General features: G+C 43.1%; 1 protein-coding gene across 1 annotated transcript in view; it reads right to left on the minus strand.

Moving 5' to 3' along the window:
* Positions 1 to 419: 419 nt before the first annotated feature.
* sgsm2 (small G protein signaling modulator 2) overlaps positions 420 to 17,598 on the minus strand; it is a gene marked incomplete at its 3' end in the record, with an annotated part of 144,945 nt that continues 127,766 nt past the window's right edge. Inside the window, exons 16-24 of the mRNA XM_083637253.1 lie at positions 15,678 to 15,806; positions 12,707 to 12,889; positions 11,514 to 11,876; positions 9,537 to 9,661; positions 9,367 to 9,449; positions 7,258 to 7,367; positions 3,536 to 3,632; positions 1,754 to 1,921; positions 420 to 508 (exon numbers count right to left, since the gene is read on the minus strand). Coding sequence (XP_083493379.1) covers positions 420 to 508; positions 1,754 to 1,921; positions 3,536 to 3,632; positions 7,258 to 7,367; positions 9,367 to 9,449; positions 9,537 to 9,661; positions 11,514 to 11,876; positions 12,707 to 12,889; positions 15,678 to 15,806 — 1,347 coding nt within the window. The remainder of the gene's footprint in view (positions 509 to 1,753; positions 1,922 to 3,535; positions 3,633 to 7,257; positions 7,368 to 9,366; positions 9,450 to 9,536; positions 9,662 to 11,513; positions 11,877 to 12,706; positions 12,890 to 15,677; positions 15,807 to 17,598) is intronic.

The raw sequence follows: 17,598 nt of genomic DNA on the forward strand, positions 1-17,598 counted from the left end.
CGCGTGCGCGTGTGTGTGTCTGTGTGCGCGCGTGCGTGTGTGTGTGTGTGTGTGTGCGCGCGTGCGTGTCTGTGTGCATGTGTGTGTGTGTGTGTGTGTGTGCGCGCACACAGGCTCTGCAGGGCGGGGCAGGCTGGAGAATGCATTGTTCACAGTGTGACCAAACTCACGAGCATGCAGACAGATGCACGTGTGTGGACGACAGCATGGGGCATTCCATGTGAAGGTGAATGTAAACAGACGGAGTTCCAGGCGAGCTCCAGACCCAGGCCGCCCGAGCAGCGCTCCTTCCCCAGCTCTCCTCACCCTCGCCTGGGCAGGGAGGAGGACGAGACCCCCTCCCTCCCCTGGACCTGCTCTGGCTAGATGGGAGGCTGGAAACTCTCTCTCTCTCTCTCTCGCTCCTCCTCTGTGGTCAGTCACTTGTTGTCCATCAGACTCTGGATCTTGTGCACCAGCTCGCGGGCGACCCTCAGGATGTGCTGGACGTCATGACGCTCAGCCATCTCTGTCAATCACACATGCAGCTGGAGTCAGGAAGGAACTGGTAACACACACAATCTGTATCAGCTCTCCTGTCTTCAATATGGACCCGAGCAGACGCAGGGCACACACTGGATGCACCACAGGCGAATAGGACCAATCAGCGTGACGTCACTTGACACCCAGAAATGCGGAACCCCGCGGCAGTAAAGTGTATGAGTTGTGCCAAACCAACGTTAATATCTCAAAAACTATACATGACATCGCTTATAGTTTTACATTCTGAGTGAGAGCAGAAGTAGCTCAAGAGTTTGATGTATATGCATGTCGTGTTAAAGTTGTGTGAACTGTCGCAGTTTTTAAAATGTAAACAGAGTTAGACGGCTAGAGTCAAACAATCAAGCCTCGTGCCACTTGGGCTCCACTGGGTTTCCACCCAGTGACGCGGTTTGTTTACCAAAATGCTGCTCGGCTGATCCCTCGTATAGGAAAAAACTAAATTCCTTTCATTTTTTACATTTTACTTTTCTTTCCTTTTTTTTTACATTGAATAAGAATACTTTGTGTGCTTTTACTTTTATTTATTTTGTTATATCAAATCAGCTATATTTTACAAAAATGTAAAAAAAATATATATACCGGTATATATATATATCGTATAACACTTTTTAATCAGTGCATAAAGTCAAAGTGCCTTTTCCTGATGGATAGTTAAATAGTTGGTAATTTGTACTTTTTTTATGTTAAATAGAAATGAACAATGATCAACATCAGAATCAGAAAAACCTTATTGATCCTGGGGGGAAACTGAGTAATACTGAGAATATGTACAGTATTTTAATAAAATGGCCATATATGAAATTTTGTCAAATATATATCTATCTCTATCTATCTCTCTATCTCTCTATCCATCCATATCTATCTATCTATCTATCTATCTATCTATCTATCTATCTATCTATCTATCTATCTATCTATCTATCTATCTATCTATCCAGCCCAAATCTCAATGTTCACTTGTAGTGCCTTGCCTCAAGGATCTAAAAAGCAGGAATAAAGTATAATTGATCATTTATCATTTATTTAATTTATAATTTACCCTATTAACGCCCCTTTATATTTGACACTACATCAACACACTATTGATTGTAATACTGATTTGACAGGATTTTGAGGTGCACACACACTCCTGTGTGTGTGTGTGTGTGTGTGTGTGTGTGTGTGTGTGTGTGTGTGTGTGTGTGTGTGTGTGTGTGTGTGTGTGTCTCACCGTTGAAGAACTTGATGATGTCGGTGAAGTCCATGTTGTTGTCTCTGATGATCTCTCTGTACACGGTGACCAGAGCCAGGGCCAGGAACAGTCCAAAGTGCTGCGACGAGATCCTGGGAGCCACCCAGATCACCTCCCACACCGAAAACACATCCTCATACAGCAGCTCTGCACGCGCACGCACACACACACACACACACACACACACACACACACACACACACACACACACACACACACACACACACACACACACACACACACACACACACACACACACAAATTATGGGTCCTTGATATGAAAAAGATTTAGACTCACTACTATGATACCAAGTAAGTAAAGGTCAAAGGTCAAAGAGCAGACCCAATGTGAAGCACACTAATCAGCTTTGGCAGTTACCTCATTAGTCCAGTTAGTCAGGTTCACTATGTTTTGTTGTTCAAATTTGTAAAACTATACATTTTTGGAATCGTCAGAGCATGTAGAAAACCAATGTTGGCATTAAATTTGCACAGACACCTGCATAGCCGCCACTTTGGATTTTCAAAATGGCCACTATAAAATACATATTTTGCACGGAACTTGGCAGAAAGGTTGGTCAAGAGCCAAGGACGAATTGCTTAACTCTCCACGCCTGCTCGCCAAAATGGGGCGTGGCAATGGCCATGGCCAATCAGAAAGAGGCATGTAACTTCCACATGGATTAACCTAACATCACAAAACTTTGTAGAAAGGCGTGGCAGAGCAGAGATATGCACTCTAGTTCAATATGCTAATCCTACTATGTTTTCTGGGTCAAGGAATCCAATAAGGGATCAGGATTATATAAAAGCAAAAATCAAAGCTAATTGAAAACCATTGTCTTTATATTTGTGATATAACTGCATTACATAATACATGATATTGCAAGTCCTTTGAAGTGACTGTATATGAATAGGTATGGGTTTATAAAGCAAGAAAGCAGCCTTGTTAGTTATCAGTTTGAACTGTGTCATATACACAGTGTCACAGGCCGGCTCTTAGGTTGTGACAAAGATGGGAGACCAGACAAATGGGCAAATTCAGATAAGCATATTTATGATAAGCATATGATAAGCAGCATTATTATGTGTACTTACATTTCAAACAGATAACTAACAAGGCTGTTTTCCTGCTTTATAAACACATACCTATAACTTCCAAGAACTTACAATATCATGTAGTGGAACTGCTACCTCCGCCACCCGATCCCAGATAAGCAGTCGAAGATGCATGGATGGAATACAGTTATATCACAAATATAAAGACAATAGTTTTCAATTACCTTTGATTTTTGCTTTTATATAATCCTGATCACTATTTTGAGGCCCTTATTGAATGCCTTGATCCAGAAAACATAGGATTAGCATGCCACACCTTTCTTCAAAGTTGTGTGGTGTTAAGTGAATCCGTGTGGACCTTAGATGCCATTTTGTGAGTGGCTACCCCCATCATCATGCCCCCTGCTGGCCAATGGGCGACTGGGCATGGAAAGTTAATCAGTTCATCCTTGGCCCATGACCGACCTTTCTACCAAGTTTCATGCAAATCCGGGTTGACTGGAAGCCGAGATAGCGCAAAATATGTATTTTATAGTGGCCATTTTGAAAATCCAAAATGGCAGCTGTACAGGTTTCCAGATGCTCCATGCTCTGACGATTCCGAAAATGAATAGTTTTGTAAATCTCAGAAAAATTTGAACGAAATTCTATTTGGTAACATAGTGAACCTGACTAAGTGAGAATACAGGTTGTGTTGCTGACCTCTCTTGAAGTCCAGCAGGAACCAGCGGTAGCAGAAGTAGAAGTGGGTGTAATCTCCATTCTGGTGCATCAGTTCAAAGAGCTCCGAGTCCAGGATCTGACATCATCAGTGTGAGACAAAAGAAAAGCTCAAGGGTTTTTCAGGCTCATTATCAATGGGGTAGGCTATGGTGCCTGCCCTCAATGACGCAGTTTAGACTATCTTCTAGATTGTTCTCTCCAAGACAACTTGGGAACGTCACAAGTATCGACTTGGCATCCTTGGATTTGATCATCAGTTTCTGTTTCAGTTTGTAGTCTGGGTCTCTGTCAGGTGACGTTTTTGTTGGGGCGGCCATCTTGAGGACTGAACACAGCACATGACTTTTTTGTTTAAGTCAAAGCATGCCCTCTTTGAACCAGGGCGGTCGAGTACTCCTTCGTAACGTCAGTACCCGAGTAACATTTTGTTAGATGATGTCAGGGCAGATGAAAAGCAGTCTCACATTAGCTTGTTTGCTAGCAGTAACAAGAAGGAGAATACTCAAGTATTTAAATGAGTTAAAATGCCCATACTCTATACTTGGAATTCTAACTACTGTTTCATACATACATGCAATACTAAATCGCAGTTTAAGTTTGATACTTTTTTCAACATTTTTAATGGGAGCTTATAGAACCAAGCCAGAGTAGTGTCATACTTCACTCTAGCTGACTGTACAGGCTGTACTTTTTTACTACATAGGGCAGCTCCGGAGCTCTGGAACTCTCTCCCCCCGGACATTAGAGAATCAGACTCCCTCACTGTCTTCCAATCCCGTCTCAAAACCCATCTCTTCTCCTCTGCCTTCTCCTAGCTCCCCCTGCCTATCCCTGTGTGCCTGTGTCGTGTTTGTCCATTGTCTGTTGCACTTACGTCGTCCCCGCCCCTTTAGTGTTTCTTTGTTTGTAAAGCGTCTTTGAGTCCTAGAAAAGCGCTATATAAAACCCATGTTTATTATTAGGGGTCCAAGCACGAAGTGCGTGGATCCCTATTGTATCTGTAATGTTTATTATTATTAGGGGTCCAAGCACGAAGTGCGTGGATCCCTATTGTATCTGTAATGTTTATTATTAGGGGTCCAAGCACGAAGTGCGTGGATCCCTATTGTATCTGTAATGTTTATTATTATTATTATTATTATTATTATTATTCTGCCCTAAAACAGCATGCACGTCAAAAACCGTAAGGGCTACAGTAGCCAGACCTTGCACATAGGTTGGAAATGTGCCCCACTGCTCAGAGACAAAAAATTAGCCATATTGGCCAGATGGTGGCGCTATAACAGACCCTTTTGCGTATTGACCCATAACTCACACCCATTTAAGCCTGCTAGATTTTCCAAAAAAAAAAACGAACTCGTCCTAGGCCATTTGCCCGAATGAGCCCAAACTTTTTCTGTGTCATCTCTGGACTTCCCTGATCTAAAGTTGTATAAAGAATTTGGATACGTGAAACCGTCTTGAAATGATACATGTTTCAACTTTGACACTTTGAAACTTTGAAACTTTGAAACTTTGAAACTTTGAAACTTTGAAACTTTCACCGGAAGCTTGGACCCCGCATCGCCGCTTGCGGCTATATTTATTATTATTATTATTATTATTCTGCCCTAAAACAGCATGCACGTCAAAAACCGTAAGGGCTACAGTAGCCAGACTTTGCACATAGGTTGGAAATGTGCCCCACTGCTCAGAGACAAAAAATTAGCCATATTGGCCAGATGGTGGCGCTATAACAGACCCTTTTGCGTATTGACCCATAACTCACACCCATTTAAGCCTGCTAGATTTTCCAAAAAAAAAAACGAACTCGTCCTAGGCCATTTGCCCGAATGAGCCCAAACTTTTTCTGTGTCATCTCTGGACTTCCCTGATCTAAAGTTGTATAAAGAATTTGGATACGTGAAACCGTCTTGAAATGATAAATGTTTAAACTTTGACACTATGTCATCATAGATGACATCATAGATGACATCATAGATGACATCATAGATGACATCATCAGTGATGTCACAAGACTGTCACCTTCTCTATGACGACGTCAGTTATGACATCATAAATGACATCATAAATGACATCAGAAATGACATCATATGATGTCATTTATGATGACATCATAAGTCACCGGAAGCTTGGACCCCGCATCGCCGCTTGCGGCTATATTTATTATTATTATTATTCTGCCCTAAAACAGCATGCACGTCAAAAACCGTAAGGGCTACAGTAGCCAGACCTTGCACATAGGTTGGAAATGTGCCCCACTGCTCAGAGACAAAAAATTAGCCATATTGGCCAGATGGTGGCGCTATAACAGACCCTTTTGCGTATTGACCCATAACTCACACCCATTTAAGCTTGCTAGATTTTCCAAAAAAAAAACGAACTCGTCCTAGGCCATTTGCCCGAATGAGCCCAAACTTTTTCTGTGTCATCTCTGGACTTCCCTGATCTAAAGTTGTATAAAGAATTTGGATACGTGAAACCGTCTTGAAATGATAAATGTTTAAACTTTGACACTATGTCATCATAGATGACATCATAGATGACATCATAGATGACATCATCAGTGATGTCACAAGACTGTCACCTTCTCTATGACGACGTCAGTTATGACATCATAAATGACATCATAAATGACATCATAAATGACATCATAAATGACATCATAAATGACATCATAAATGCCCTTCTCCTGGTACTATATAATTAGGGGTCCAAGCACAAAGTGCGTGGATCCCTATTGTATCTGTTCCGTTTATTAGGGGTCCAAGCACGAAGTGCGTGGATCCCTATTGTATCTGTAATGTTTATTATTATTCTGCCCTAAAACAGCATGCACGTCAAAAACCGTAAGGGCTACAGTAGCCAGACCTTGCACATAGGTTGGAAATGTGCCCCACTGCTCAGAGACAAAAAATTAGCCATATTGGCCAGATGGTGGCGCTATAACAGACCCTTTTGCGTATTGACCCATAACTCACACCCATTTAAGCCTGCTAGATTTTCCAAAAAAAAAAACGAACTCGTCCTAGGCCATTTGCCCGAATGAGCCCAAACTTTTTCTGTGTCATCTCTGGACTTCCCTGATCTAAAGTTGTATAAAGAATTTGGATACGTGAAACCGTCTTGAAATGATAAATGTTTAAACTTTGACACTATGTCATCATAGATGACATCATAGATGACATCATAGATGACATCATAGATGACATCATCAGTGATGTCACAAGACTGTCACCTTCTCTATGACGACGTCAGTTATGACATCATAAATGACATCATAAATGACATCATAAATGACATCATAAATGCCCTTCTCCTGGTACTATATAAAGCCCCCATCACCACAGCTTAAATCACACTTGTGCAGTCATCACTCACATATAATATATGTGCACATATCAACTCTGACTAAATGTGCAATTCAGTGTCTATATTAATATTATCTGACATATAACCCCCAAGTCACCAGAAGCTTGGACCCCGCATCGCCGCTTGCGGCTATATTTATTATTATTATTACATTGACACATTTTAAAAGTGTAAAACAACTTTTAACACTACATAAACAGTATACATCAAACCCTTCCACTTCTTCTTTTATTGTACAGAAAAGGGCATCTTGTTGTTTCAAATTGGTCCTTAAGATGGCGCCACAACAGTTGTGATGTCAACAGAAATCTATGAACACACACACACACCTGGATCAGGGACCTCATGTTGGCAAAGTGTGTGTCCATGGCTCCACCGTTAGGGAAGTTCTGGCTCATCCTCTTCATTAGCTGAGTGAAACAGCTGTATGCCAGGCACTCTGACACACACACACACACACACGTAAGCACACACACGTAAGCACACACACACACACACACACACACACACACACACACACACACCAAACAGTCATGAAACAGCCAAGAGCTAAGAGCTAAATTAAAGCAGTTGATTTGCTCATTTATCTGCGTTGAAGAAAAAAATGAAGAAATGTCCCACAGCTTTGAAGCCTCAGACTGAGACTATATCCAGACTGAGACTATATCAGACTGAGACTATATCCAGACTGAGACTATATCCAGACTGAGACTATATCCAGACTGAGACTATATCCAGACTGAGACTATATCCAGACTGAGACTATATCCAGACTGAGACTGTATCCAGACTGAGACTATATCCAGACTGAGACTATATCCAGACTGAGACTATATCAGACTGAGACTATATCCAGACTGAGACTATATCCAGACTGAGACTATATCCAGACTGAGACTATATCAGACTGAGACTATATCCAGACTGAGACTATATCCAGACTGAGACTATATCAGACTGAGACTATATCCAGACTGAGACTATATCAGACTGAGACTATATCCAGACTGAGACTATATCAGACTGAGACTATATCCAGACTGAGACTATATCAGACTGAGACTATATCCAGACTGAGACTATATCCAGCCTGAGACTATATCCAGACTGAGACTATATCCAGCCTGAGACTATATCCAGACTGAGACTATATCCAGACTGAGACCATATCCAGACTGAGACCATATCAGACTGAGACTATATCAGACTGAGACTATATCCAGCCTGAGACCATATCAGACTGAGACCATATCCAGACTGAGACCATATCAGACTGAGACTATATCAGACTGAGACTATATCCAGCCTGAGACCATATCAGACTGAGACCATATCCAGACTGAGACCATATCAGACTGAGACTATATCCAGCCTGAGACCATATCAGACTGAGACTATATCAGACTGAGACTATATCAGACTGAGACCATATCCAGACTGAGACCATATCAGACTGAGACTATATCAGACTGAGACTATATCAGACTGAGACCATATCAGACTGAGACTATATCAGACTGAGACCATATCAGACTGAGACCATATCCAGCCTGAGACCATATCAGACTGAGACTATATCAGACTGAGACCATATCAGACTGAGACTATATCCAGACTGAGACTATATCAGACTGAGACTATATCAGACTGAGACTATATCCAGACTGAGACTATATCAGACTGAGACTATATCAGACTGAGACCATATCAGACTGAGACCATATCCAGCCTGAGACCATATCAGACTGAGACCATATCCAGACTGAGACCATATCAGACTGAGACTATATCCAGACTGAGACCATATCCAGACTGAGACTATATCCAGACTGAGACCATATCCAGACTGAGACCATATCAGACTGAGACTATATCCAGCCTGAGACTATATCCAGACTGAGACCATATCCAGACTGAGACCATATCAGACTGAGACTATATCAGACTGAGACCATATCCAGACTGAGACCATATCAGACTGAGACTATATCAGACTGAGACTATATCAGACTGAGACTATATCAGACTGAGACTATATCAGACTGAGACTATATCCAGACTGAGACTATATCAGACTGAGACTATATCCAGACTGAGACCATATCAGACTGAGACTATATCCAGCCTGAGACTATATCCACTAACTGTCATATTTGCTAGAGGTTAATAACTGAGGGGCTCATCAATCAGAATAATGCTACGCGCACACAGAAACAGAAGGCCAGGAGCCTCCGAAAGCAGCCATATTGAAATCAATGCCCGTGGATTTGTTTACATGCTTAGGTAAAACAAAAGAAAAAGTGATCGCACAATGTGAGGATAAACGCACCAAATATAGGTTTTTGGCTGGCTGCTGCAGTAGGCTAGGCTAGGCTACTATCCCTTCTGTTTGGCATGTCTGCACATGGTGCCATAGAGACACGTGATGTGATTCTTACCATCATCCAGGATGACCATGAGAGGAGCGAGCAGGTCACACATGCCCTGGACGTAACCCATCTCCAGATGTTCCCACACATAGCTGCAAGCAAGGACACCAGTTTATATGAACAAGAGCAGGACTGGAGAGCAAACAAATGCTTCAAAGTGAATAGATGTGTGGCTGGACCTGCACATGATGTTGCGTAGCTTCTCCAGGTTGGCTGTGGTGAAGTAGTAGTAGTTGCGGTCGCAGCGTTGGACGTCTTTGTCGATCCTGTGCAGGTTGAGGGCCACTGTGTCCAGCAGCTCGATCTGCACAAAGAAATCAGTATTTTCAGCATTAAAGTGATCATCTAAGATTTCACTTTTGTTCTGGAACCTACAGTAACCTGCAGAGTGAGTCTATTGTGTTAGCTCCGCCCACCCTGTGAACCTACAGTAACCTACAGAGTGAGTCTATTGTGTTAGCTCCACCCACCCTGTGAACCTACAGTAACCTACAGAGTGAGTCTATTGTGTTAGCTCCGCCCACCCTGTGAACCTACAGTAACCTACAGAGTGAGTCTATTGTGTTAGCTCCACCCACCCTGTGAACCTACAGTAACCTACAGAGTGAGTCTATTGGGTTAGCTTCACCCACCCTGTGAACCTACAGTAACCTACAGAGTGAGTCTATTGTGTTAGCTCCACCCACCCTGTGAACCTACAGTAACCTACAGAGTGAGTCTATTGTGTTAGCTCCGCCCACCCTGTGAACCTACAGTAACCTACAGAGTGAGTCTATTGTGTTAGCTCCGCCCACCCTGTGAACCTACAGTAACCTACAGAGTGAGTCTATTGTGTTAGCTCCACCCACCCTGTGAACCTACAGTAACCTACAGAGTGAGTCTATTGTGTTAGCTCCACCCACCCTGTGAACCTACAGTAACCTACAGAGTGAGTCTATTGTGTTAGCTCCGCCCACCCTGTGAACCTACAGTAACCTACAGAGTGAGTCTATTGTGTTAGCTCCGCCCACCCTGTGAACCTACAGTAACCTACAGAGTGAGTCTGTTGTGTTAGCTCCGCCCACCCTGTGAACCTACAGTAACCTGCAGAGTGAGTCTATTGTGTTAGCTCCGCCCACCCTGTGAACCTACAGTAACCTGCAGAGTGAGTCTATTGTGTTAGCTCCGCCCACCCTGTGAACCTACAGTAACCTGCAGAGTGAGTCTATTGTGTTAGCTCCGCCCACCCTGTGAACCTACAGTAACCTGCAGAGTGAGTCTATTGTGTTAGCTCCGCCCACCCTGTGAACCTACAGAGTGAGTCTATTGTGTTAGCTCCGCCCACCCTGTGAACCTACAGTAACCTGCAGAGTGAGTCTATTGTGTTAGCTCCGCCCACCCTGTGAACCTACAGTAACCTACAGAGTGAGTCTCTAGTGTTAGCTCCGCCCACCCTGTGAACCTACAGTAACCTACAGAGTGAGTCTATTGTGTTAGCTCCGCCCACCCTGTGTCACCACAGACACCAAGTTCATAAATGCTACAATACTGAAAATGCAAAGGCTTCCATCAATGGGCCATATGCTCAATCATCATTGTGTTAACTCACTATCAGATAGATATTAGTGACTTAACAGATATTGACTTATATGAAAACCTTTGAGATGATCACTTTAATCAATGACTGAGTGAAGGTTAAAGATGTCTTACTTTAAAATTACTTTACTTAATTGACCAGGACTTTAAAATGAAAAATGTTTTACTTTAGGCCCGAACAGAGAGTCGACAGGAACAAATACTGCCCCTCCTCCCAAATACAGGCTGGGGGGGAACAAAGCAAAACACAATGGTGGATACTGGTAAACTCCTGGTGCCTGTTATATAATAAAACTCTAGTTGTAGTAATGTACAAGTGCCACAAGATGGCAGTAGCTACATTTGTGCAAGTGACAATGACTGAATTAGCCGGTATTAGGAAGTCTGTGTAGCATGCCGCCATCCATTACATGTACCGTAATTATCGGGAATGCATTGCAAAAACAAAACAAAGAACAAACAAACGAACTAAAAGAAGTAGATCAGAAAACAAGGAGGCTCTGTAGAAAAATATGAGCAACTATACTTCTCAAACAGAGGGAATGAGAAAATACGCCAGACATGTAGTACATGTGGTATACGGCACATACAGTATAGGAGGACAGAGAAGGCGATATCCCCTCAGCTGCTGCGTTGGTCATCAGCTTGTCCAGCTGAGTGCACAGCCTGTCCTCGCTCAGCGAGTCCTGCCTCCCGCCGAGCCCCCCGTCCTCCTCCGTGCTCTGTGCGTCCTCGATGCTGGACAGGATCTGGGAGTGACCGGAGGCCACCGAGTAGTTCCTGGAGGAAGGGAGGCCCGAGTCGGGGGAGTCGAACTCCACCAGGGGGCGCTCCTCTGGGGCCAGCGCGGCGGGCTGGGCTAGGGCGGTCATGGTGGGGGTGCTGTCCTCGCCGCTCGGGGTCTCCTGGCCCCCGGCGTCGGGCTCGTCCACCGACATGAACACCTACGGTGGAGGAGGGAAAGGAGAAGGGAGAGTGATGTACAGTAGGCTGAGCTGAAACAAGTGATCTCTCCTGTAGGGAGAGTGATGTACAGTAGGCTGAGCTGAAACAAGTGATCTCTCCTGTAGGGAGAGTGATGTACAGTAGGCTGAGCTGAAACAAGTGATCTCTCCTGTAGGGAGAGTGATGTACAGTAGGCTGAACTGAAGGGAGAGTGATGTACAGTAGGCTGAGCTGAAACAAGTGATCTCTCCTGTTCTTCACAGCCTACTGTTGACAGCTATATGTAACCACCCCTCCATTGGGAATGTGGTTTTAGCAGTTAGCATTTTCATTACAATCTGTCACAATCTGTTTAAGTTACAGAATCGCCGTCACTCTCATAGAGATTCTATTTGGATGCACCATATTATGAGGAGTAAATCTTTTTTTTTAACATTATCGTAGGAGTAACGCTAAATAAGTTGTAGTAGTGAACTATGTAGTACTATTTTCCCATTCATGAAAAAATGTCAAATGTAGGTGAATAATAATAATAATAATAATAATGGCTTTAATTTATATAGCACACTTTAAAATGTAAAACAAATCTCAAGGTGCTTTACAGTCGCTAAAATAAAGTAAATAAATAAATAAAATAAAATAAAAACAAGCTAAAAAACAGCTAAAAGCTCCGAGCTAGTAAAAAGCAGAGCGGAACAGGTGGGTTTTAAGATTGGTGACATTGAGGAGTTCATGTATATTGTCTGTAGCTGTATATTGTCTGTAGCTGTATATTGTCTGTAGCTGTATATTGTCTGTAGCTGTATATTGTGTGCTTTGTGTGGTTGACCTCGTTGCTGAGTGTGGAGTCTCTGTGAATGAGGCGCAGGACGTGGCTGTCGATGCTGCTGCCTGACGACAGCTTGGCAAAGATGGCCGACTGCATCTCCTTCTCCCTCTGTTTGACGATCACCTCGCAGGCCTTCCACTCCCTCATCACCTGCTCGTAGCGCTCGCTCACCTTCTCATCCATCTGCGCCGCCCGGGAAACACCACAACGCATCCGTTCACGTGACAAGTCATACAGAGAGTGCCGTCCATACTGCTATGTCATTGGTTCCCAAACTGTGGTCCGGGCTTTCAGAAATATTGCGATATTTGAGAAATATCACAATTTTACTTTCAGAGGCTCCAGCAGGCTCAGTTAAAGCCGGAGTGAAGTTTAAGTAATAAGTAATGAGTGAGTAAGTAAGTAATACCTTTCTGGTATCATATGACACTAGAAGACCTAAGGAATCGATTTGTCCCGATACGTAGTGGTACTTGGATGGAAAAGTTTGGGAACCCCTGTGCTATGTGAAAGGAATCATTTTCAGACCGGGAGACGGACTGTCACGGTGAGTGTTAGACACCTCACTAACGCTAGCTACCACTTTGGTTCTTATAGCCGGCCTGATGACAGCCACCACTTTACCTAACGGCCTAGTTATTGACATTTTCCATTTTCACAAACACTTGATGAATTTCCTTTCATAGAGAACAGTGCTTTGCATAGATTTTAGACTAAATCGGGCAAATAAATGTTAAACATCTCAAATAAATCAATACATTTGATTACCAAATTCAATCATTTTGTTGCACAAATGATGCACCCCACTGCATGCACACTTTACTCACAAACCACAATATCTCACAACCACACATCTGTTTTTCCATGCATGGTGGAGTGTGTGTGTCATGGATGTATTAACACTTTGAGTGCCACGGCCCTTGGGCAAAAGGTTGCTTGCTGTGCCACATAGGCCGCAATGCATTTTAAAACAGTCATATCATTTCTTTAATAATTACTGTAATGTAAACACTGAACACGCACAAATAACGATGAGACTCTCTTCTATCACCTGCAAAAAAAAGTTTATTGATCCCATTTTCCGTTCTTTAGTTATGAGCCGGAGAAGATAGCTTGATTGAACCAAAAACAGCCCTTTTTTTCTACGAGCTGAGATAATGAGCCTTTTGTGAAATTAAACATTTCAAGCACATCACTGACTCTGAAGCTAATTTTCTGATGTCTGGGTCTGTCTGGGTGAAGTGTATGCTGCTCTGCGTGCTCTGCGTGCCCCCCCCCCCCCCTCAACTGCACACGCCTCCTCCTGGGTGTGTCTGTTGGCTCTCTGCTGAGTTTGCTGTGCACACACAGTGAAGGGTGCGCGACATCCAGCTTTTTGGTTCCGCGTGTGTTTGTCACGGGCTCCCATGCTTCCAGTTGAGAATAATAAGGCTGATTATGCGAATGTGCTGTCGCAGCGGACACGGAGGTGCTCAGTTGTGACAGCGGATGCAGCTGCTGCGGGCACAGCTGGCGTTTGGCTTCATGCATGTCGATGCATACGGACGGATGCGATGCAATTTCCTTTTTCCCCAGCGACTTCTTCTGTGTGTTTGGCTCCACTTTCTCTTATCAGGAGAGTGCTGTCGCCACCTAATGGGTTTGTAAAATAGGTTATAGACCTCCAATAGCTACAATATTGTAAGAGGCGATGTGAAGCTTAGATCGACACCCCCCCCCCCCCCGTCAAAAAAACAATTTGGAGTTACTGACGCCATTTGGCGTCGCTGGCAGCCTACGGTAAATTTCTAATGACGCCATATGGCGTCGCTGGCACTCAATGTGTTAAAAGAACTGGATAGGGGACGTGCCACGCCCACCCATGCATTCGGACGGAGGTTGCTCACTGCCGCATGAAGCCATCATGGGGGCTTTTTCTTCCTGGTTTTACTTCCTGATTAGGGGTGGGAATCGCTGAGTAGCTCACGATACGATATCGTCACGATACTTGGCCCTCGATAACGATATATCACGATACTGCGATACTGCGATACTGCGATATATTGGAAGACGATACATCACGATACCTGTGTAACAAGTGAAAAAAATACCTCTGAAGGCAAAAAATCATGTATTATGCATTTATTAGCAGAATTGACATGAACTCTCTGAGTTCACTCACTCACTCATACCATTTTCGATACCACGGAGGAAAAGTTACACATTAAGTCTTTTTATTATTACTATTAAAACAAGAAAACCTATATAACCTACCTACCTACCTATATAATTTCTAAAAGTAGATATTAATGATCAAACATTTCCATTCATGTAGCCTACAGTAGTTATGTTTTTGTTTCAACTACAAACATAAATAAAGTCAACTTGAAACTATGTTTCAACTACCACACACAGCATAATATTTTAGCCTGTTTATTAAAAAAAAAAAAAAAAAAAAAAAAAAAAAAAAATTAATAAACATATCGATACTTGGCGCCAGTGTATCGATAACGTATCGCGGGTGGAAATATCGCGATAACGTGGGTATCGATATTTTGTCCCACCCCTATTCCTGATTACTTCCTGGCCATGCAGCCCAAGGCAAAGTGCGCATGTGTGCCATGACGTGTTCCATGGACCATGACGTCTCCCACCCCTCCCACCCATGGATTGTATTACAAGAAGAAAATACCCCCGTATACAGCTCTTAGTGGCTTCTGAAGAAAAAATGCCCCATAAAAAATTATTTGATAATTAAAAGAGTCGTTTTATACTTTGAGTGACACCCGGAAAAAATTCCCCTGGGTTTAACAGCTGCCGGAGTCCCCATGCAAGTGGATGGGAATTTTCCTTTCTGGGCTGCACGGCGTCGCGTGACTTGCAATACAGAGCTTCGCCACCATGTTCAAATGGCTTCACAGCCCAGCGCTATTCCTGGGGGCTTGGTGTGTGACGTGTGTGTGTGTGTGTGTGCGTGTGCGTGTGTGTGTACCTGGCTCATGTCCTTCTTGGCCATGCCAAACTTGTAGTGTCCGAGCAGGAAAGGCCACACCTCCTTTCTGATGTCATGCTGCACGCCGCCATAATACACCAGCCTCAGCAGCTCCAACTCCTTATAGTTCTACACACACACACACACACACACACACACACACACACACACACACACACACACACACACACACACACACACACACACACACACACACACACACACACACACACAAACACAGTGAAAGGAATTAAAATGCCTATTGCATTAGCAAGTTCTAAATACTGAACCAAACGACACGTTTTGGCATCCTTAAAGACCCCCTAAAGTCATGTTTTAAGATGTATGTAAAAATACTCTTTAATACTTTTAATAATAATTTGTGTCAGATGATTTTTCAAGAAAAACGTTAAGACCCCCTAAAGTCAAAAATCTGTTTTTCTTCATGTTCCTACAGTTGGATGTCTGAGCTTCTCTGTGCAGAATGATGTCTGTGCAGTTTGACAGTAGAAGGTTGTTTCCACAATCGTCTGCTGAAAGTGGAAACTTCTCAAGAGCTCACTGATGCCGTTTCCAACTTGCAAGATCCGTGACATCACGAATCTTGGAGCCAATCCCTGTCCAGTATTCAGCAGTTAAAGCCCCAACACATTCTCACTCCCAACTCATCATAGACTGCAGATCAGTCAGGAACACTTGTCATCACTTTGTCACGAGTAAGAATGTGTTGAAAGCCCCTGTTGTATGCTGTGATTGGCTAGTTATGTTTTAGATAACTCTGATTGGTTGCTTTGGATTTTTAAATGAGGGAGAAGGAGGGGCAGTCATTTTAAGGATTTTAACAAAATAATTTAACCTTTTTGTGGGGGGGAAAGGATCAGACTCAATTAATTATTATTCATAGTAGAGTATTTGATACACTTCTTGAAACATGACTTAGGGGATCTTTAAAATATCTTGTTAAAATCCTTAAAATGACATCTACTCCTTCTCCCTCATTCGGAATTCCAGAATATATGAATGTGCAAATATATTTCATCTCAAAAAGTGTTTCTGCTAGACACAAGATGTCTCCTGCTTCACTGTAAGTGTATGTGCACTGGAGACTGCACGTTTCCACATCACACTTGTGTCAGTTGAATATCGGGACAGGGATTGGCTTCCAAACTATTTGTGATGTCACAAATCATGCTCGTAGGCCCGCCCCCTAAAATGTCCTTTTCACTGAGCTCAGAGAAACGTTCCACTTTCAGCAGAGGATGGTGAAAACAGCCTTCGAGTGTCAAATTCTACACAGACATCAGTCTGCACAGTGAAGCTCAGACATCAGTCTGCACAGTGAAGCTCAGACATCAGTCTGCACAGTGAAGCTCAGACATCAGTCTGCACAGTGAAGCTCAGACATCAGTCTGCACAGTGAAGCTCAGACATCAGTCTGCACAGTGAAGCTCAGACATCAGTCTGCACAGTGAAGCTCAGACATCAGTCTGCACAGTGAAGCTCAGACATCCAACTGAAGGAACAAGAAGAAAAAACGATTTTTGTTTGTTTGTTTTTTAACTTTAGGCCAGTGGTTCATTTCATTTTCATTTATATACCAGGGACAGTGTACATTCATCAACATGTCAGTTTCCACATCCATGTAAATGCACCCGAGTTAGCGAGAGAGCTCCGTTACTCCTAAACATCGACTGAGATGCATTGTCAGTTAACAACATTACATGTTATGCTACATATGCCAACATATCAGCACAAATCCCTATCCTAATAATGAGAACATACATACACAAGATATTTGTTTCTAAAACGGAGACAACAATTTATGATTCTCCCCGGGTCCAACATACAGCGTCAGGTGCTCCACTGTCAACACAGCACAACACTTCCATTGCCTGCCTTCAAAATAAAAGCTCTGTACTGC

The sequence above is a fragment of the Poromitra crassiceps genome (genome assembly GCF_964638095.1).
Source record: "Poromitra crassiceps genome assembly, chromosome: 5".
NCBI lineage: Eukaryota > Metazoa > Chordata > Actinopteri > Beryciformes > Melamphaidae > Poromitra > Poromitra crassiceps.